Below are 23,134 nucleotides of genomic sequence, written 5' to 3' on the forward strand. Positions count from 1 at the left end.
TGAGCTAGAGTTTGAAAAATAAAGTCCGGTGCTTTAAAGAGATTTTTGCTTTGAATTTTAATATTGCTCATAATGCAATTACTTTACTTACATAATACAATAATTTTCACACCTGCAGAATTCACTTAGGAAATATAATAAAATGTGCTAGATTTTTTACACAGTAAATATGTAATAGCAAGTTCAGATTATACTGGATTCTAGCCTACTATTTCATATTTCCTTTCATTGCATTTGTAGGTCATTGCATCTGTAGTATAGCAAATTATCACCTTTGAAAAAACAGAATTGCCTAACAATGTTTTTATCCCTCTGAACTAAAAGCTACACTGAAATGGAACAGGTTGCTCACCTTAAGGATGTTATGCAAGGCCTCCTGTTAGTTTCCCAAAGTGAACATTTCCAATGTATTAATGAAACACACTTATTTTTCATCACACAAATATGTTGCTATACTTCATAGATGGTGACACTGAGTTACTTTTCCATCCAACCAAATTCTGGTTGAAACTGTATGCTTGGACACCACTGTAAAAGTTACACAGTTCTAAAAGATAGGTGTGACTCTAAGATGTAAACTAAAATTTGACTGTTTAAGAGAAAAAATCTAATTCAAAGAACAAATATAGTTAAGAATTTAATTTAGATGATACCAGCTAAGACAACTGCATTTCAATATCCAAAATTGTACTCTAGGTTTTATGTTAATTAGTGACAAAACAATGACTGGAAGCCTGGGAATTTTTTCACTCATGTGCAAATATCCTGAGGTTCCTTTCAGGGAAGGATGCCATAACGGAGCAGCCTCATTCTGAGCTGTGTAGGGAATACGTGGCTGTCCTTGGCAGTGTTGTGGCATAGGCTAGAGAAGCTATTTAAAGTGGCATTCAACACTTGTGGTTGTGTCAAGAGTGACTCAACGGGACATAAGTAAAAGCATGAAATCCAGGGTGGCAATGACCTCTAGCATCCTGAAACAAAATCCTAGGAGACTAATGAAATTTCTTCCTGCTATTCTTAGACCATTAGAGCACTTTCCATGGACTTCATGCCTGATCAGTTATCACAAGAGCTGTATTCTGAATAGGTGTCTTACTCGAATGACAAAGTTGCATCTACCTTAAATTACCAAATATGGGTGGAATTTTGTTGGATTTTTGTGCAGGTGGATTTTTATAATATAATATGCTATAGTGGAGAGGTGGCAATGTGTATAAATAACATGCACCTCTCTCTTTCACACACACACACACACACACACACCCCTAGTTCAGGTACACCTCAGTGAGGGCTGATACTACCTGGTTCACCCACCCAAGACGTGCAAACATCACTACAAACATTAGCTGGATTATATACTTCAGGTTTCTGTTCTTAGTAATATCCAGAGTTCTTTCACTTAGCGCTTTATCAAAATGTTATGATTTAAGGGGAAAAATACATTTGCTTCATGCATCAGCAAAATGTAGACACAGCCAAAACTAAATAATACATAGGTGAGAAATTGGAAATAGTTCGGATGTTAGCTTTTAGTGCCTCCTGGAAAGGTTTGGGAGGGATGAGAGCGAATGTCTTCCTCTTCCACTATTCCAACCAGAGGTCATTGCCACCCTGTCTCTGTGCCAGTCACTGTACTTCTTTGTTCCCAGTGGGATGCTCTGTGTCTAGGTTCTTGATTCTAGCTTGGTCACATCTGTGTATCAAGGCTGACATTGCAATTACAGAGAAGTCTCCGTCTCCTCAAGTTCTTCAAAGTTCTGATTGTAAATTATAGAGTCATCATCAACTCTGTTCCAAGAGATGTGGGGAAAGAGTGAGTTGGGTAGGGCTGAACGCTGCTGATAGATACAGGAAGTGCAGCTTGTAGAATGTGCCCACTGTCTTGGCCTGGAGACTCCTTTGTCCTTCTTTGGTCCACTGCTGAGGCAGGAAAAGGTTTAAAGACCAGGCTATTGGAGGGAAAGAAGAATTTCCAGGCTGACTGCTACCTTAAAAAGCTTTGTCATTCTTGGAATACCTAAATAAGATATTTTTAATGAGGAATGTGTCCTGAGAGTTTCGCAAAGCTCTACTATACCATATAATCTCCCCAATAAAATACAGGAACATTTAATATGAGTTGGTATATGTAACAATGAAGAGAAAAAAACCAAATGGGGTTAGGCTAGTGCTCAGTGGCCAGCTAAACTCACTCTCTAACAAAGTCAACCAGCTCCAACAAACCAACCTGATACAATACGGCATTCAGATTTAGGCCTTTTCACATTATAGATTATTGAATGTCATGGAACAATGGGGTTGTTGTCAAATAGAAGAAAACCACCAATGCTAAATCAATGCCAAAACCAAAAAATCTACTGTAATCTATGGTTACTTCATGAATTATACATCAGCAGCTGGAGGGTTTTTTTTCTATGTAATCATGCTTTGATCAATTTTTATTCCAGTGATTCTTTCAGAATCAACTTTGTTGATCATTTTGAAAGTATCTTTCTTCATTAGAAAGGTCAGTTCACAGTGATAGAGCTCAGATAAGGACATTTAAAGTATTAGTCAAATCCTTCTAGAGTCTTCCAAGTGGAAAGTGTTAAATATTGTGACCATTCCTTCATAATACTTATGCTCACCTAAAATAGTACAACATTCACTTTGTAAAGTCTCTCACTTGAAATAAAGAAAACAAATCTGTTAATAACCAAAGCAGTGTAGATGAATTTTCAAAACCAGAATATTTAAATACTCCCAATGTCTGTTTTGTGATAACATTAGATAATGTAGAAAGAATGCCTTGGTTTTGTTTTGGTTTTTTTTTTTAACATTGAAAATGATAATTACTTATTGAAATTTAAAAACCAAGCTTGAAAGGAATCCAAAAATCTTACTCTAATATTAATGAAAACCAATGATTTTTCAAAAGAGATGGAAAAAGTGCTTGAAAATTAAGACAAGCCTTCCTCAAATGGAACAAAAAAGCAAAGAGGAAAAGTGCATGATTCTTGGATAATTTCTTTTTTTCAAAAACATTCCCATGTAAGGTAATCATTTATCATCCAAACTGGGACACTTTTTAAGAGTGAAAGAAGATGCTGTTAATAATTAGCCTCAGACAAAAGGCTTTAACCAGGGCATTCTCAGTAAAAGCAGGACCCATGGCACCCTAGGTAAGAGAATGTGTGATGTGAGCTTTTTATCAATTTCCTCCTCTGTTCTCACCATTCTCTCCCTGATCAAATGAGGTCAAGTGGACAAAAAGTGGTGCAGTTTCAGGGCAGCTTTTCGGGGAAAACAGAGGAGCATGGATCTCAAAATAGGACCACTAGAACTAAGGAACGGAATATTTGAAACATTTTAATCAAAACTCAACATTTTCTATCTTATCTTTCCTTTTTTTTTTTTTAACGCCTAATTTATTCCAGGCTTTCAACCATTTAGTCTGCATGAATTATGTATTTTAGAAATAAAAAAAAAAAAACCACATATCTCCAATCTAAACCTCTCTCTACAGACCGGCCAAGTTCTTTTAAGGACCTCTGAACTCTTATGCCATATTATTGGAAGAGCACAAACCTCATCCGTACAGCTGGGCTGCAGAAAGGAAAGGGAAAGAAGAAGAAACAGTAAATGATACAGAAATGACATGACTGGTATGTTAATTAGGCCCCTGGCAATCCTAGATTAGAACTCAGGGATTGCATAGGTTCCACCAAGGCACCAAGAGGTGCACTGATGTAGGGCGATTTCCATGTGCACTCACAATGCATCAGTCCGTTTGGGGGCCCATTGATGGTTCTGATGGCTGCTGTTGTTGTTTATCACTGAGACAGTCCTCGGAAAGCTCAACTCAGAGCTACGTACAGGCACAGCTGTTTCCCCGACTGTGTGTGTGAGTGCCTATGTATACATACATAGTCGTCAGCTTCCCTCTCTATCTATAATTTCTCTTTATGCCACTGGCTTTTGTGAAAGACCCACACTAGAACCTGTTTTCACTAACTGAAAGAAACAGAAATAGGATTTTCACTTCTATGAAATGATAACTGCTCCTTTGCTTTATGTCATTTTAGCTTACAAAGGATTTCCTAGGAATGCTCTATTTTCAGATAATGGGGGAACCTGTACATGTGTATACACACACACACACACACACAAATACACAACATGCGGAAGTTCTGTTCTTAGACTAAAAGGAAATAATTGGTGGCTCTGTTACAATATATTTCTTTTTTTTTTTTTTCATCCAAAGCATTAGAATAAGTGAACTTATACACTGGAAATAGAATGAAAATGTTATGCACTCTTTCCCCCTTTTTGAGTACACAGGAGTTTTTCTTTTACTTGGATTTATTTTCTTTTCACTATTTCTGTGACTTGAGTTGCCCACACTCTAACTGAGTTGGAAGGCTGAGCGTGGTTCTCAGGGAGTTATCACTGATAGGGCAACTAAACAGGAACCATCCCCTGAGACACAGTTTGGACCTCTGGCTCTCTCCAGAGAGCTATAGTCCCAGTGGCAGACTCCATACATCTGTTCCTACGATACAGGCCTCTCTCTTGACCCAAAATTGTCTAAGGTCTGCCGACCTTCCCATGCTTGCTTTAGGTGTTGTGCTGCGCCGCGCCAATGGGCCAGTGGGGACGGTCATGTGGATGTTTGCAGGCAATGAGCTGCAGGCAGGTCTCCTTCCCACGACTGTATGCATTCTCCATGGGATCAATGTCACTGTCAGTGGGAGAAAATTGGGTCTTGAGGGGAAGGGTGAAAAAATCTTAGATGTTACAATGGTCTGTAGCTCTCCAAGCTCCACCCTCGTGACAAAATCTTATTCCTTAGTATTTAGTTTCTCTCTTTAGGGAGAATTTAAATTTAATTTTTCTCCTTAGGGGACCATTAATGAAAAAATGTTGAGAAGTAATTCTCTAGTCAATCATCTTCCCTTTCCTGAGGGAAGGCAGTAGAGGGAGGGAGAAAGGGAGAGAGGTAGAAGGAGAGGAGGAGGAGAGAATGGGGAAAAGCCTAAGAGGATGAGGGAGGAATCCGTAGGTAAGAAAGTGATGGCTGTGGATACCTAGGAGAAGCGGGAAGGGAAGCTGACAAGAAGCAGTGCCCCACCCTCCACCCTGGACCATGCCCAACAGGGTTGCTGTGTGGTTCTCACTGTATGGGTTCAGATGAACAGAGAAGTCTTTCTGCAGCCTTATATTGTTCTTATCAAATAAGGGCTAAAGTCTAGCCTCCTGACCTGACACTTGAGACAGGCCCATTGGCCAGCATTGTCCCCGAACACCATATCCCTGTCTGTGCCCAGGCTGAGGCTTGCCTCAGGAGGCTAAGCCCTCTCCTAAGTGGCTTTGCCTGAAGACACAGTTGATGTCCTTTGTCCTTGACCTTCTTTAGAGATCTAAAGTGAAGGCACCCTCTAGTACTGAACCTCTTTCCTTTCAGCTCTCAGGAAGACCCTGCTCCTTATTGGTTGCTGGTTGTCATTTCATCACAAAGAAAGACAATCCCATGTCCCATAGGATCTGCTTCCCTTAAAGGCTTTCAAACACCTCTTAGAGTGAAGTTATCTATAATGCAAAATTTAAAGGCAAACAGCTACTGCGGTCCCTTTGGGAAAAGGCCCAAGAAAAGGGAGAAAAAATATTTCTAAGCCAGAGGCTGACTAAATTGCCCAGGGCTGGAAGAGATACAGGATCAAGTGTAATTCCAATTCACTGCCCAGGAAACTGGCAGCCACTTAAGCCCATCTTCTCCCCTTGCACATTCCTATGAAAGGCATGCCAGAAGCAGCAATTCCATGTCATGGTAACCCAGAGCTCTGGGCCAGCCCTCCTGTAGGCGCACTTGGTGGGCCCCACACTCACAAATTGCCTCAGATGTCAACTTTGTATGTTATCTCTACGTGAGGGTATACAGACAGTCACCAACATAAACTAACAAGACTGAAAGAACCCAAAGTCCATCATACAGATATAAACTCGTGTCATGTTACCAGATCGTACTGCATCACAGAAAACTATGAAAGAACACTTTCTATTAGCCCTGTTATTTTTTTGTGAAAAGCACAATTATATTTCATGTTCTTCTGTGTATGTGTAAAAATGTTAATTTGTGAAATATTGGCAGTGAAAATATACCTGTTTAAATTCTGTTTTGGTATTTTTTTCAGTTGTTTATATACTACAAAGTTCAATTAATAGAAGTGACACCAAGAAGCATGTTCTGTAAGAGCCAAGTTGTTATTTTCAGGGTCATACCCAAGGACAAAACACAACAGGTCGAGGGGCCTTGTAATAATTTTGTGTATCATAGTCGATGCACATAGCTTAGGCTGAATGACTGTTACTGAATTGATTATTGGGTATTTATTCCATGTCACTGAATAGATATTTTAACCTCTTGTGGAATACTTGATAGAAAAGGTCAAGTTTTTCCTTCTATGCTAGGGATTTGGCGAGTAAACTCCTAACTTCAAACTTCATTTCAGAAATATTCAATAAATTTTCAAAGACAGAAAAACGAAAAGGGAAGAAAACAAATGGTTTTAAGGATATGAAATTCCTTAAAAGCTAAGAAAATATATTTTAAATTCTTGAGAGAAGGGAGTGTTTTTCTACATGTCCACTTTAATGTGTGTTGCCCACACAGAGCATTCTGTATATGTTCAACTCAACTACCCAACTGAGTAAGCTATCATTGCAGAGGCAAGGTAAACAGATATTCTCCTCCAAAGATATCTCACCTTCTAAGCAAGTTAGGGAAAAACACACAGATTCCAAGCATTCCAACACAAGAGCTTCATAGCATAAGTAGGATCCTGATGTACCCATAACCCAAATAGTGAGGGCTAGAGTATGATCCTACTACAGTTTTAGCAAAACAGATTGTTCCTAAGTTGTAAAAATACTATTCACACATAACACTCACTACATCAAGAATTATTCTAGAGAAGTGTATCAGAAAGCCACTGATTTCTGTACATTGACTTAACAAGTTCTATGATTCCAGAAGAATACAGGAAAAGGTAGTGATTTATATAAGACATCATACCGAGCTGTTTTCAAAAGGTTCCAAACCTCAGACAAATGAACAATACTTTCACTAAACTACCATATAATCAAATGTAAATAATCTTTATTATATCTCACCATTCAAACAGAGAAGAAAATGTAGATCTTGAAATAAACAGATACCAATCCCCTATGAAAATTTAGTAAAGAATCTACTTAGGTTGGCAAAGATTCACTTGGCTTGATTAATAATTTGGAAACATATTTATTATTTATAACTACATTAAAATTTCCAAAACCAATGTTCTGAGCTGCTGGGTATAATTTGTAGGTAGATCTTTTATCCGTACATACATAATTCGAAGCGAGTTCCAATAATCTATCTGACATGCAGGTGTATAGAACAGAGTACTGTAATAGGCCGTTATTAAATTCTAAAATTTCTATTAAATTTTACATTCTAAAACTCGATTAAATTCTAAAATTTAGAGATTCAGTGAACTCCCTCATCTGGGAAGCCAGGTTATTGACTGTATTCTATCCTCAAGGGAAATGCTTCAGAAAAACAAATGTATATACCTTCAAATCTTTTCTATAACAGTACTTAATTTTAGGTATGTGTTAATAACACTGTTATAAGCAAATAAGCCATATTAACCTTCACATTTCCTTTGGTTTAGCTGCTGATTTTTGCATTTGTGGCTGACACCCTTTGGAACATCTGATGGAACAATGACTTAGACCACAGTTGCCTAAAGGTCTGAAAGAGTTCATTTAGCATCCAAAACACTCCTTTATATCCAGAGTTTATCTCCTTCATCTTTAGAATGCACTCTATACTTTCAGCCGTGACTCAAATATGTAACTTAATGCTTGACACTGCAATGAGCAGTAACCTTTCTCAACCCAAACCCACAAGTGTAGCACATTTCTTTCTTTCCTATGGATAAAGAGAAGTAAACATTATTCATAACAATAAAAAGGCCTAGTGGAAATCTTTCCATTTGCTACAAGATGTGCATTTCCTCATTATGTACAACAGAGACATATTTTATTCCACCGACTTCCATGTTCTGGTCACAAAGTAAAATGCCTTTAGAAGTCACCAGGATGCAACACTAGGCATATCAAACGGCAGACGCAGTTTTACGACCGTCTGCCTTCAGTTGATTGTTTACACAATTTACATGTTGTAAATTATCAGATACGACCTTAATTTCCAATCAAAAGGCACATATGGTCTATTACATTTCCATCATCTTCACTGTTCTTTAAGAAAGAACCACTGGAAAACTTCAAAGCAATTTAAAGAATTCACATGGTGACATGTTTTTCTGCTATTTTTCTTTTCTCTATTCCATATTCCACTTTCATCTAATATGCACAAAATACCAACACGAAGCCTCTGCAGTTCAAGACGACTCTCGACATCGTGTTCACAATTCATATTGCAATACAAAAGTAAATATATGGGATGAAAAATCAGTTTGAGCTAACCCTCAAAGTTGTAAATAAAATTAGATAAACAGCATCGTGTTGTTGAATTAAATGCTGCAAATCGTGGCAAAACAAACTTACTCTGAGATTGAGATGTATGCAGGCACAATGGAAACATGAATTTACCTTGATGGTAAGCAACCACGATGAGCTCTGAGGCAGGGTAATACGTCAATTGTGGAAAAAAACTCCGATGCACCCACAGTCAGAAACACCACCATCAGAGCAGACCTCACAAGGGAGGTAAATGGATGCTCTGTGGACATTGACTCGCTCCTTACACAGCTAAAGGAGATGGCCCTTTTCTCAGGCGTGGGGCCTAGTAGCCCCCTGAGCTACACAAGGTCACACTTCACTCTCTCTTTCACTGATCCTCTGGAGAACCAGGCCAGGAGGCACCTCCTCTGTCCTCAAGGACAGACCTCACCTCTATCCAGGAAGGAGCCCAGGCCCCAGCCTTCCGCAGGACCCCAGCTAGCGCTCTCCGCAAATTCCAGCCACCGCTAGCACACAGCGCCACTGCCACCAGAACCCTTCCAGACTCTGTTGCCCAGGCCTGTTCTGACCCAGTATCGATAGTTAAGACAGAGTAAGCCATTGCGAGCCATTTCACAAAAAGAATAACTCAGACTACATCAGCTTCTGGAAAGTGTTTCTCACCCAGCAGGCACATTCTGTACTGTCTTACCAGAACATCTCAAAAGAGGACAATCATGCTCACTGGAAGGTAAGCAACCCCTTTTCTGACCGCACACAAAGGAAAGCAACACTCTGCTTTTCATACCTTTGCAGCCACTGACGAGTTAGGTTTCTCCAGCAAGTCCCAGAGCTTCTTCCGCTTCTCCGGGCAGCAGGTGTTATCAAACTCTTCTCCCTCCCGCTCTCGCATGGTCTCAGCCTCCCGCCTCAGTTCTTCGTTCATCTGCTCCTTCTTCTGATGATACCTGGCTTGGCAGCAGGACTCCAGGTAGATCTCGTCAATCCCCCAGTAATCAAGCTCTTGGCCAAATGAGAGCGCGCACATTTCTTCCATCATATGGAGTTTGCCCGTCCGGTAGAAGTTTAAAATGGAAGTGAAGGCCCCCGGGTGCCGGTCAAAGAAATACTCGTTCTCGCTGAGGTTGTAGTCATCGCACACCTCCAGGAGGCTCTCGTGCGTGTTGCAGTCCCGGAGCTTCCCCAAGCGCGTCCGGGGCAGCCGGTCCAACGTTCTCCACAGGACTTCGTGGTTGAGGCCCCCCACGTTGATTTTAACCCTCCGTGAGCATGTCTTGCTCCTAATGATGTCCACAGGTTCTGGTGGAAGGGACAGTGTCGATCTTGAAGTCTTCCTGTTTAAGCCAGGGGGGACCTTTTCTGCCATTTTGAACTGGACAAAGCCACAGAGCCAGGCTCCTCAAAAGAATGAGCTGTGGGAGTGTCAGCTGAAGTGATAGCCTTCTGAGGCAGGCATTTCCACCAACACAACTGGAGAAAAAAGGAACAACAATCACTTGGTTACTTCCACTTCCCTAAAGCATTTCCCATTCTTTGACATCGTTTTGTTGTTCATGCACAACCAGGAGGTCTAATAGTAATTACTGTGTATTAATGGAGATAGAAATCATTGCCCCAAGGTACAAGAAAAGAGAAAAAGACAATACAATGTGCTTCACACACAGAAGAGGTTGTGTATTATTTTATACATCTAGAAGGTGGTAACTCCCAAATTTATCACCGGAGACCACTTTCTCAAGCTCTGGACTAACATATCTACGCGTTGGTCATCTCGTTCTAGATGAACAACCAACTCCTTACACTAAACTACCCACACCTCCAACTTGCCCAACTAGTTCCTGTTCCTTCTCCATTTCAGATTTCTGGCCCTCCACATCCCCACAGCCAGCCACCTGAGCTAAAACTCTGCAAAGTCCTGATCGATCTGTCTACATACAATTAAGAACCAGGTCTTAACCAACTGCACCTTCTAAACATTGCTTAAGTGCTCCACCACCATGACCCAGTCCCTGTTACCCTTGAACCATGATTTTGGTTCAAGCCCTCATCACCTCTTGCTTACATTTCTACAATAGCCTCTTAAATTGGATCTCAAACTCTGGTATTGTCAACTTAAAAACCTTTCTCCACATAGTTACCAGAATGATCTGCTAAGATATAAAATTGGCCCAAGCCATGCTTTCAGTCCTACAAAGATTCATCATTACTGGCATTGTAAAGAACAGTTAGCCTTATTAGGTCTGGCCTACCCCTCCACCCTCACCTCTCATCCTTCCAACATCACTATATTCCAGCAACCCCAGACTACATACATCCTTCTGTCTCAAGTTTCTGGAGCTTTCTTCATGCTGTATCCTGGAAGGGCTTCTACCTTTCCCATTTCCTTTTTACTAACTGCTGCTTGCTCTTCAAGACTGATCTCAGACATCAATCACATCCTCCAGAAAGCCCTCCATGATATCCCTCCTCTAGGATCATGAAACCTCTGTGAATGTCACTTCTGTTTCATCATACCAATGCAGTAACACCTTTCCCACAAGATGATGGGAGTTCTTAAAGACAAAGTCTTTCGTATCCTTAACACTAAGCACTTATAGATTGTGAGAGCTTATTTTTGAAAGATTTTATTTATTTGACAGACAGAGATTGCAAGTGGGCAGAGAAGCAAGCAGGGGCGGGGAGGAGAGGAAGCAGGCTTCCTGCTGAGCACAGAGCCCCATGCGGGGCTCGATCCAAGGACCTTGAGATCATGACCTAAGCCAAAGGCAGAGGCTTAACCCATTGAGCCACCGAGGTGCCCCATGAGTTTAATAAATGTTAAATAATGCATCAATTCTTTGTTTTCCACAAAACAGATGACAAAAGATCTAATAGGGCTAATGCTTATGGCCAGAGAAATGCATAAATGGGGTTATTTGAATGACCTGCCTAAAATGAATCCATGTTTACGTGTTAAATATGTATATGTTTGTGTGTACATAGTATCTGTCAGAATATGTGTGTGTGTGTGTGTGTGTGTCCTATTGTAGAAATGTAAGCAAGAGGTGATGAGGGCTTGAACCAAAATCATGGTTCAAGGGTAACAGGGACTGGGTCATGGTGGTGGAGCACTTAAGCAATGTTTAGAAGGTGCAGTTGGTTAAGACCTGGTTCTTAATTGTATGTAGACAGATCGATCAGGACTTTGCACTAGCTACCCTAGTGTCTATTAAGTAAATGCTAGCACTTACCTGTTTCCCTATCCACGCGTATTCTTTTGCTCCACAGCTTTTTCTCCTGGGTACTAGTTCTTTAAGACATAACTGCTCTAGTTAGTCCCTCTTGTTGATCTATTATTTTGATCTTCGGCAGCAAAGATCTTCTTATTTGATCTTCTCCTATGTTTTTACAGAAAATCATGGTGCTTCAAGCCATACATCCAAAACACCACTTTTAATGTAAAACACCATGTTTCACAGCCAATGCCCTATACCAAGGGGAAAAACTCTTAGATTTAAGAGGTCCTTATAATTAGAACTCTCTCCTAAGATACACACCAATGTCTGCATGTCTCTTATTTCTCCATTCCTATAAGTTAAATTTATTTCTCCATCTGGAATTCAAGTATCCTCTGAAATTAAAATAAGTCACATTTATGAAAAAAAAAAAAAAAAGGTGGCTGGACTATGTCAGAAATGTTTCCTATACCACCCATAAATACACTTGAATTGAGAGGAGTTCTTTTTTTTTTTCCCAGCCACATGGTGACAAAAATAAGTTAGGTAAATACATACACACTGTCATCACAGATGACAAAAATACCTATTTTTACAGAAACAATGATAAGCCACAGTGATTGGGCAAATAACTTAAACTCTCTGAGACTTAATTTTTTACTCTGCAAAATGAGTATCTACAGTACCACAGCAGTATTTTGATGATTCAATGAGATAGTTTATGTGAGGTGCTCACTACAGGGAGGTATAACTGAACAGAATAAGAAAATTTATATTTCTCATTTTAAGTTTGCTTTCCAGTCACAGGAAGAAAACTGAGATTAAAAGCTACCCTAGTGTCAGGGCGCCTGGGTGGCTCAGTGGGTTAAGCCTTTGCCTTCTGCTCAGGTCGTGATCCCAGACTCCTGGGATCGAGCCCCACATCGGTTTCTCTGCTCCGCAGGGACTCTGCTTCCTCCTCTCTCTCTCTGCCTGTCTCTCTGCTTACCTGTGATCTCTGTCTGTCGAATAAATAAAACAAAATCTTTAAAAAAAGAAAAAAAGCTACCCTAGTGTCTATTAAGTAAATGCTAGCAATTACCTGTTTCCCTATCCATACGTTCTGTCTTCTCCAGTAAATTTTAAGTCCAGAAGGTGAATAACTGTTGGTCCCACCTTTTCTGAACCTCACAGCATGTATCTTGGATGCCACTGACGCCCATGTCCAAATTTTGTATTCGGGTGACAAGGGAATAGGTATATATACACATACCCAAAATTGAGCAACAGTATCAGGATCAGGGAAAACAACTGAAAATATTAGAAACGGGGCAGTTACAGTAGTGAATCTGATTGTTAGTTCTCCATTAAATAACTTGGTTGTAGACTCAATGACATCTCAGCAATTCACATAGATTATGTGAACAGTCCGCATGAATAATAAACAAAGGCTAATCCATTTTTAATTTGGCTACAAATACATATAAAATGAATTTACTCTTTCTGGAATATCATGTCATCCTAATGTGAAAAAGATAAGCAGTTTTTGAACTGACCAGAATATCAGATTAGAGGTTTTCTGAAAAGGATGAGAACACACCCCAACACTGACACAAACATCTCCTGTTCCAGTGCCAGGGCTTAGTGGGACTTGCTTTCTGATCAAAGTCATTATTAGGGGCCTGGGTGGCTCAGTGGGTTAAGCCTCTGCCTTTGGCTCGGGTCATGATCTCAGGGTCCTGGGATCGAGCCCCACATCGGGCTCTCTGCTCAGCGGGGAGTCTGTTTCCCCTCTCCCTCTGCCTGCCTCTCTGCCTACTTGTGATCTCTGTCTCTCTCTGTCAAATAAATAAATAAAATCTTTTTACAAAAATCATTATTAAAAGCATAAATGCTATATCATAGTCACCATTTGTCTCAGATAATTTCACAGATGATTTCCAGTGACTTTCCTTTTTGTACGTTGTGTGTCTCAAGTGAAGAGAGGTCATAAGACTTAAATTTCACAATATCTCTTTTACTGATCAAAAACTTTCTATTATAGGAAATCCAGTGTTGACTGCAAATCCCAGAATAAAAGGCAACTGAAATTCAATGCCCCGTCTTCAAAGCAGGGGTAGAGAAACTTAGGATGAGAGAATGTGACCCACTGATTTGATTTTCTTAAGACTTAAACATGGTCTGCTCTGATTACTGTTACCGTGGTTGGAAGTTTTTATTTTCCTTTGGCAGAAAGTTCTGCTTGTTATCTGATAAGAAGTGCAGGCTCAGAGGCCCAAGTTCTGGAGCTGTTGAAGAGCTCTGAACAGTGTTGACAGAGTTCCTCGGGTACTCAGAATAATCATGGAAAATAAATGGTTGCCTCTGGAGCCTGTAATTGAAGTCAAGTACAGAGGACAGTACCTCAGAAATGCACTCAGCCTTTCTGTCTGGCCCCCTGCCTGTCATTCTCCCTTCTCTTTCTTCCTCTGTGGATTTCCTCTCCCACCTTCCTGTCTGTCTTGCACATACATTGCTTAATTTTCTCCCATTGCTTTCCCTCTCTTCTGATCTTATTCCCTAGATTTTTCTGTCCTCAGAGCCTTTGACGAACCACCAAACTATATAATTTCAGACTTATACCCACTTCAAAAAAAAATTTTTTTTTAATTTTTATTTATTTATTTGACAGACAGAGATCACAAGTAGGCAGAGAGGCAGGCAGAGAGAGGAGGAAGCAGGCTCCCTGCTGAGCAGAGAGCCTGATGCAGGGCTCAATCCCAGGACCCTGAGATCATGACCTAAGCTGAAGGCAGAAGCTTAACCCACTGAGCCACCCAGGTGCCCCCACTTCAAAAATTTTTTGAAGGTCTTACTATGAAAACCTCTTAAGCAGAAAACACCACATCTCCCTCCAGAAAAAGAGAAAAACATCGATACTGAGCTGCTCTGTATGGTAAGTTGTATGAGCTTGCACAGGGGGCTCTGCTCTGAGCTTCAGGACCCCTGGGTCCAGTTGGGCTGAGTTCCTGCCTCCCCTCATCCTTCTGGTTGGACTTATTTCCTCGCCCATTAAATAATGGCATTTTATGCCTACAGATCATTAATATCCTATGACACTTGGCTAATATTTCCTCCCACTACGATCCTGTGATTTTTACCACCCTCCACTCCACGCATTATCCTCACTTTAGATAAAAGTGAAATATCCTACTACCTCGGAGTCAATGAAAATCTTTTTTCCTGATTTCTTTAAAATGAGGTGGTTTCCGTGTTTCCTTTCAAGAAACCCTTGAGTATTTACCAGAGCTTGAAACTACCTTCAGAACATCATAAAAGTTTCACTTCTATTATTTAGTGTTTAGTTAATTTTCCATATTTTGACTTTTCATTTTTCATCTATGTTCTTTTCCGCTATATTAATTTTACTTCTAACAATGAACCTGTCTGTTTCCTCTGGGTTAGGTACTGCATCTTGACACTCTTAAGAGCTCGCAAAATTTATGTTTTTAATTTTAGTAATTAAAATGGATATGATGCGCCATTTTCTCACATTTAGCTTTATAAGTGAAATTGTGTCTATCATCCTCATTTTACTCCATAAAAATTTATCATCTAGTTCAATTTAGTATAAAAGTACACTATAAAATGTACTAATTCAATGTTCAAATGATGTAGATGTTATGCAACTGTGTAAAATTTATATGCACTAATAGTTACAAACTGAATACTTTTATTTATCTTTTTATAGAATAGATCTGTTTTATTTAACAGACAGAGATCACAAGCAGAGAGAGAGGAAGGGAAGCAGGCTCCCCACCAAGCAGAGAGCCTGATGCGGGGTTTGATCCCCGGACCCTGGGATCATGACCCAAGCAGAAGGCAGAGGCTTTAACCCACTGAGCCACCCAGGCGCTCTGACTTTTTTATTTCAAGGGCAAAATCTCAGTGAACCTTTTCTTATGGCAGTTTGTTGATTTATTTCACCTCACTTGATTAATTGAAAAGTCAAGCTTGTAACGATCAGTCGACCCGTGCAAATGTACTAAAATTCCCTTCATTAGTCTGTTGGAGAAAAAAGCGACTCTTTAAACAATAAACAACAACAAACATTCTCGTTTTGCACAGCTGCACTGTGTTCCTACCAGCAGCGTGAAATTATGCTGCCAACCCGTTCAGGGCCAAACCTGACAAAACACAACTTTTGGATCATGGCATCGTAATTACAGCTTGAGACTCCAGGTTGCGGCGGCTGCGGGAAGGGGGGTGGGGGGTAGTTTACTGTACTCTGTACTCTCAAAAATACTACCATTATGTCATATACTTGACACTTCCTTAGGGTAGCAAGGCACAATAAGTCCCATGTGTGATCCTGTGAAGATGCAAAGCCAATCCTTTTAAAGATCTAAGCGATGTTTAACATTTCATTTCTGTGTTGCTAGTACACACTGAGCAGGCATTTGCACACAAGCAGCTCTGAGACCTTAAAGTTGAAAGCACTTTATGTAGAGCTAAGGCATTTTCTTAAATTTTCATGTATGGTATTAAGTAGTAAAGAAATCTTTTTTGATAATAGCTATGTCTGGTTCAGAGAACCACAAAGTTATATACATAATAGAAACCTGGAGAGAAAAGCACTGTAACTATAGGTTGAAAATATAATCAGTGGGGTGCCTGGGTGGCTCAGTGGGTTAAACCCTCTGCCTTTGGCTCAGGTCATGATCTCAGGGTCCTGGAATCGACCCCAGCGTCCGGCTCTCTGCTCAGCAGGAGGCCTGCTTCCCCCTCTCTCTCTGCCTGCCTCTGCCTACTTGTGATCTCAATCTCTCTGTCAAGTAAATAAGTAAATAAAATGTTAAAAGAAAAGAAAATATAATCAATGTTTCTTAAAAAAAAGTTTTAGTACTTCCTGAAATCTTTGAAATGACTTCCAGAATTTACTAATAAAAAAATAAACTTATAACAAGTTAAAAATGAATCAGATTCACTGGAGAAAGATAGTACTAAAATGAAAGTCCTGGAAACTCAGTTATCCTAAGAAAGTCAACAAACCCGCTGAATTACTTCAGAACCTCACCAGAAAGATCAATGAATTTCATAGTGTTTATTGTTTTTTAATATATCAAATTCTAGTAATAACTGATACATTGTCCTTGTCATCAGAAAGGTGAAAGGCAGCCTTTCTTTTCTGCAATCAAAAGCTGTTAATACCAATATGTTCCTTGATTTTAGCACAAATATTCAGTCCTTAGTTTAAAAAAAAATCCAGGACTTTTATCCTTGATATAACCGATGCTTTTTTTAGATACACTCAAACAAAATCCTAAAAGCTTTGCTTTCAGTGGTCAGAGGAAGCATTGTGTTGCAATAAGAAGGGGAAAAGACAAGTAATAAGTAGAATATGCAATACGAGTGTCTTTCAATATCACAGATGTCTCTGAATAACCAAATTTATAAATAAACCATTTTATTTAGACACATAATATGATTGTTCTTCATCGGAATAGAGAACTATTTAAATCATTAGATCCCATATATATATATATATATATATATATATATATATATATGTTTGCTATAATTAGAGAGTAAAACACTAGGTTTGCCTTTAGAAACAGGGTTTTTTTCATAAGACGTAGCTGACAAAAGTATCCTTCTCTACTTTGAAAAATATAATACTGATATTATAATGCAACTTGGGCCTTTTATAAACTACAAGGTATAGTAGTGGCTTGAAATTTTCAGTCTGTTTCCAAACACACAAAAAGGCTAAAACATTTAGAGGAGCATTCAGCCATTCAGGTGATGGAAGACTTTTCTATTATGTAGGTAAAAATGCCCTTTACATTGGGGCTCAAGATGTGTTCTTTTAAATGTTTCTTTTTGCAAACATCTTCCCAGAGTCACAATGCAGTGAAGGGGATAAATAAAGATGAAAGGCAATGAGAAAAATGAAAAAGGCAACCAATGGAAAAACTACTGGTGCCATTGAGAGGAACAAAAACAAGGCTGGGCCACCCTGTCATATCCTGATAAAAACTACAAACTTCAGTTCTATGTGGATGACACAATCTTCAATTTGGGTGATGAACTTAAATTTCATATGCCCTCTGGGTGTTCGGCCTAAGTTAAATTTAGCCTCTATAAAACCAAATTTAAAAAATGTTCATGATATTTGGAAAGGATTTGAATATTTGTTAGGTTTCTTCCAATAAAATTAGTTTTTAGATCAAGGAATGATTGATCTGGAATGTTCAGTAGTAATATTCTTTTTTTTTAAAGATTTTATTTATTTGACAGAGAGAGACACAGTGATAGAGGGAACAAAAGCAGGGGTAGTGGGAGAGGGAGAAGCAGGTGTCCCACAGAGCAGAGAGCCTGACTCGGGGCTTGAACCCAGGACTCTGGGATCATGATCTGAGCTAAAGGCAGATGCCTAACAACTGAGCCACCCAGGCGCCCCCAGTAGTAACATTCTAGACAAGGGATGTTTCTCTCAGTTGGGCTCCCCTTAATATCAAAAATACAATTTCCAATTACCTTCTGGTCCCTTACTTCTCATAATCGAACATGTTAAAAGGCAATGTGGTTTTCATTAAAAATATAAATAGTGAGTCTGACCTAGGATTAGTTTCTATGAACTAAACATTGTACCATACTTTATATACCCTCAGTTTGGAGAGTAGAGTTACAAAATGTGGCAAAGGGAACTTGTATATGTTCTAGTCCAAATTTCATTTCCAGGTTTCCAAACCGAGATCCAATGAGGTCATGTGACTTGGCTGACCTCCCTTTCTGGTAGCTGCTGAACTTGGACTAGAACCCAGATCTATAAATGCCTATGTAAGTCTCTTTCTATTACATCCCACCTCATTATTCTTTGCTTTTCACCTTATAGCCCATTTTTAAAAGCTTTTATTTTTTGTCTACCCCCATATCAAAATACTGATTCAAACTACACTAAGCTGAGATGTGCTATTTCCTTTATATTGTTGATTTCTTTAAAGGCTAATAGCTGTAGTCAGGCAACTTGATTGTGCTCTTACGAAGAGAGGTGAACTTCACAGAATCGTTCTTTCATTACCTCTCTCTTCTGAGTACTGGTTCTTATGATAACTAACCCTTTCTGCTGTGGATCCCTTCAGTCAATTCTGCACACTGCAGCCCCTACACCAGCAGCCTGGGGGCACTTCCTACAGACGATGTTCCCATGCTTCCCACTCTCCGGATAAAGGCACACTACATACAAAGACTGCAAGGTCTGTCATCGACTTCTCTCTGCAGTTTTCTATATCATCTACCTTACTCCCTCTCATTTTGTGTTCTGACTTTTTCATTCATTTCTTTTCATGTGCTACTCTTCTACCACAAGGACTTTGCACATCTTCTATTTCCTTCCCTCTTCACCTTCATTTTTTTTTATTTATTTATTTTTTTTAATTTTTTATTTTTGATAAACATATATTTTTATCCCCAGGGGTACAGGTCTGTGAATCAACAGGTTTACACACTTCACAGCACTCACCAAATCACATACCCTCCCCAATGTCCATAATCCCACCCCCTTCTCCCAAACCCCCTCCCCCCGGCAACCCTCAGTTTGTTTTGTGAGATTAAGAGTCACTTATGGTTTGTCTCCCTCCCAATCCCATCTTGTTTCATTTATTCTTCTTCTACCCACTTAAGCCTCCATGTTGTATCACCACTTCCTCATATCAGGGAGATCATATGATAGTTGTCTTTCTCTGCTTGACTTATTTCGCTAAGCATGATACGCTCTAGTTCCATCCACGTTGTTGCAAATGGCAAGATTTCATTTCTTTTGATGGCTGCATAGTATTCCATTGTGTATATATACCACATCTTCTTGATCCATTCATCTGTTGATGGACATCTAGGTTCTTTCCATAGTTTGGCTATTGTGGACATTGCTGCTATAAACATTCGGGTGCATGTGCCCCTTTGGATCACTACATTTGTATCTTTAGGGTAAATACCCAATAGTGCAATTGCTGGGTCATAGGGCAGTTCTATTTTCAACATTTTGAGGAACCTCCATGCTGTTTTCCAGAGTGGCTGCACCAGCTTGCATTCCCACCAACAGTGTAGGAGGGTTCCCCTTTCTCCGCATCCTCGCCAGCATCTGTCATTTCCTGACTTGTTGATTTTAGCCATTCTGACTGGTGTGAGGTGATATCTCATTGTGGTTTTGATTTGTATTTCCCTGATGCCGAGTGATATGGAGCACTTTTTCATGTGTCTGTTCGCCATCTGGATGTCTTCTTTGCAGAAATGTCTGTTCATGTCCTCTGCCCATTTCTTGATTGGATTATTTGTTCTTTGGGTGTTGAGTTTGCTAAGTTCTTTATAGATTCTGGACACTAGTCCTTTATCTGATATGTCGTTTGCAAATATCTTCTCCCATTCTGTCAGTTGTCTTTTGATTTTGTTAACTGTTTCCTTTGCTGTGCAAAAGCTTTTGATCTTGATGAAATCCCAGTAGTTCATTTTTTCCCTTGCTTCCCTTGCCTTTGGCGTTGTTCCTAGGAAGATGTTGCTGCGGCAGAGGTCGAAGAGGTTGCTGCCCGTGTTCTCCTCAAGGATTTTGATGGATTCCTTTCGTACATTGAGGTCCTTCATCCATTTTGAGTCTATTTTTGTGTGTGGTGTAAGGGAATGGTCCAATTTCATTTTTCTGCATGTGGCTGTCCAATTTTCCCAGCACCATTTATTGAAAAGGCTGTCTTTTTTCCATTGGACATTCTTTCCTGCTTTGTCGAAAATTAGTTGACCATAGATTTGAGGGTCTATTTCTGGGCTCTCTATTCTGTTCCATTGATCTATGTGTCTGTTTTTGTGCCAGTACCATGCTGTCTTGATGATGACAGCTTTGTAATAGAGCCTGAAGTCCGGAATTGTGATGCCACCAACGTTGGCTTTCTTTTTCAATATCCCTTTGGCTATTCGAGGTCTTTTCTGGTTCCATATAAATTTTAGCATTATTTGTTCCATTTCTTTGAAAAAGATGGATGGTACTTTGATAGGAATTGCATTAAATGTGTAGATTGCTTTAGGTAGCATAGACATTTTCACAATATTTATTCTTCCAATCCAGGAGCATGGAACATTTTTCCATTTCTTTGTGTCTTCCTCAATTTCTTTCATGAGTACTTTATAGTTTTCTGAGTATAGATTCTGTGTCTCTTTGGTTAGGTTTATTCCTAGGTATCTTATGGTTTTGGATGCAATTGTAAATGGGATTGACTCCTTAATATCTCTTTCTTCTGTCTTGCTGTTGGTGTAGAGAAATGCAACTGATTTCTGTGCATTGATTTTATATCCTGACACTTTACTAAATTCCTGTATAAGTTCTAGCAGTTTTGGAGTGGAGTCTTTTGGGTTTTCCACATATAGTATCATATCATCTGCGAAGAGTGATAATTTGACTTCTTCTTTGCCGATTTGGATGCCTTTAATTTCCTTTTGTTGCCTGATTGCTGAGGCTAGGACCTCTAGTACGATGTTGAATAGCAGTGGTGATAATGGACATCCCTGCCGTGTTCCTGACCTTAGCGGAAAAGCTTTCAGTTTTTCTCCATTGAGAATGATATTTGCGGTGGGTTTTTCATAGATGGCTTTGATGATATTGAGGTATGTGCCCTCTATCCCTACACTTTGAAGAGTTTTGATCAGGAAGGGATGTTGTACTTTGTCAAATGCTTTTTCAGCATCTATTGAGAGTATCATATGGTTCTTGTTCTTTCTTTTATTGATGTGTTGTATCACATTGACTGATTTGCGGATGTTGAGCCAACCTTGCAGCCCTGGAATAAATCCCACTTGGTCGTGGTGAATAATCCTTTTAATGTACTGTTGAATCCTATTGGCTAGTATTTTGTTGAGTATTTTCGCATCTGTGTTCATCAAGGATATCGGTCTATAGCTCTCTTTTTTGGTGGGATCCTTGTCTGGTTTTGGGATCAAGGTGATGCTGGCCTCATAAAATGAGTTTGGAAGTTTTCCTTCCATTTCTATTTTTTGGAACAGTTTCAGGAGAATAGGAATTAGTTCTTCTTTAAATGTTTGGTAGAATTCCCCCGGGAAGCCGTCTGGCCCTGGGCTTTTGTTTGTTTGGAGATTTTTAATGACTGTTTCAATCTCCTTACTGGTTATGGGTCTGTTCAGGCTTTCTATTTCTTCCTGGCTCAGTTGTGGTAGTTTATATGTTTCTAGGAATGCATCCATTTCTTCCAGATTGTCAAATTTATTGGCGTAGAGTTGCTCGTAGTATGTTCTTATAATAGTTTGTATTTCTTTGGTGTTAGTTGTGATCTCTCCTCTTTCATTCATGATTTTATTTATTTGGGTCCTTTCTCTTTTCTTTTTGATAAGTCGGGCCAGGGGTTTATCAATTTTATTAATTCTTTCAAAGAACCAGCTCCTAGTTTCGTTGATTTGTTCTATTGTTTTTTTGGTTTCTATTTCATTGATTTCTGCTCTGATCTTTATGATTTCTCTTCTCCTGCTGGGCTTAGGGTTTCTTTCTTGTTCTTTCTCCAGCTCCTTTAGGTGTAGGGTTAGGTTGTGTACCTGAGACCTTTCTTGTTTCTTGAGAAAGGCTTGTAGCGCTATATATTTTCCTCTCAGGACTGCCTTTGTTGTGTCCCACAGATTTTGAACCGTTGTATTTTCATTATCATTTGTTTCCATGAATTTTTTCAATTCTTCTTTAATTTCCTGATTGACCCATTCATTCTTTAGAAGGATACTGTTTAGTCTCCATGTATTTGGGTTCTTTCCAAACTTCCTTTTGTGGTTGAGTTCTAGCTTTAGAGCATTGTGGTCTGAAAATATGCAGGGAATGATCCCAATCTTTTGATACCGGTTGAGTCCTGATTTAGGACCGAGGATGTGATCTATTCTGGAGAATGTTCCATGTGCACTAGAGAAGAATGTGTATTCTGTTGCTTTGGGGTGAAATATTCTGAATATATCTGTGATGTCCATCTGGTCCAGTGTGTCGTTTAAGGCCTTTATTTCCTTGCTGATCTTTTGCTTGGATGACCTGTCCATTTCAGTGAGGGGAGTGTTAAAGTCCCCTACTATTATTGTATTATTGTTGATGTGTTTCTTTGATTTTGTTATTAATTGGTTTATATAGTTGGCTGCTCCCACATTGGGGGCATAGATATTTAAAATTGTTAAATCTTCTTGTTGGACAGACCCTTTGAGTATGATATAGTGTCCTTCCTCATCTCTTATTATAGTCTTTGGCTTAAAATCTAATTGATCTGATATAAGGATTGCCACTCCTGCTTTCTTCTGATGTCCATTAGCATGGTAAATTCTTTTCCACCCCCTCACTTTAAATCTGGAGGTGTCTTCGGGCTTAAAATGTGTTTCTTGGAGGCAACATATAGATGGGTTTTTTGTTTTTTTATCCATTCTGATACCCT

At 39.4% G+C, this 23,134-nt stretch overlaps 1 protein-coding gene across 1 annotated transcript in view; it reads right to left on the reverse strand.

Moving 5' to 3' along the window:
* The window catches only part of KCNB2 (potassium voltage-gated channel subfamily B member 2), a 411,054-nt gene that overhangs the window by 365,491 nt on the left and 22,429 nt on the right, over positions 1–23,134 (reverse strand). The window contains exon 2 of the mRNA XM_004762363.3: positions 9,293–9,975. Within this exon, the coding sequence (XP_004762420.1) occupies positions 9,293–9,871 (579 nt within the window). The 5' untranslated portion in view covers positions 9,872–9,975. The remainder of the gene's footprint in view (positions 1–9,292; positions 9,976–23,134) is intronic.

Source organism: Mustela putorius, unplaced genomic scaffold, assembly GCF_011764305.1.
Source record: "Mustela putorius furo isolate JIRA1106 unplaced genomic scaffold, ASM1176430v1.1 tig00003846_pilon_pilon_pilon, whole genome shotgun sequence".
Taxonomy (NCBI): Eukaryota; Metazoa; Chordata; class Mammalia; order Carnivora; family Mustelidae; genus Mustela; species Mustela putorius.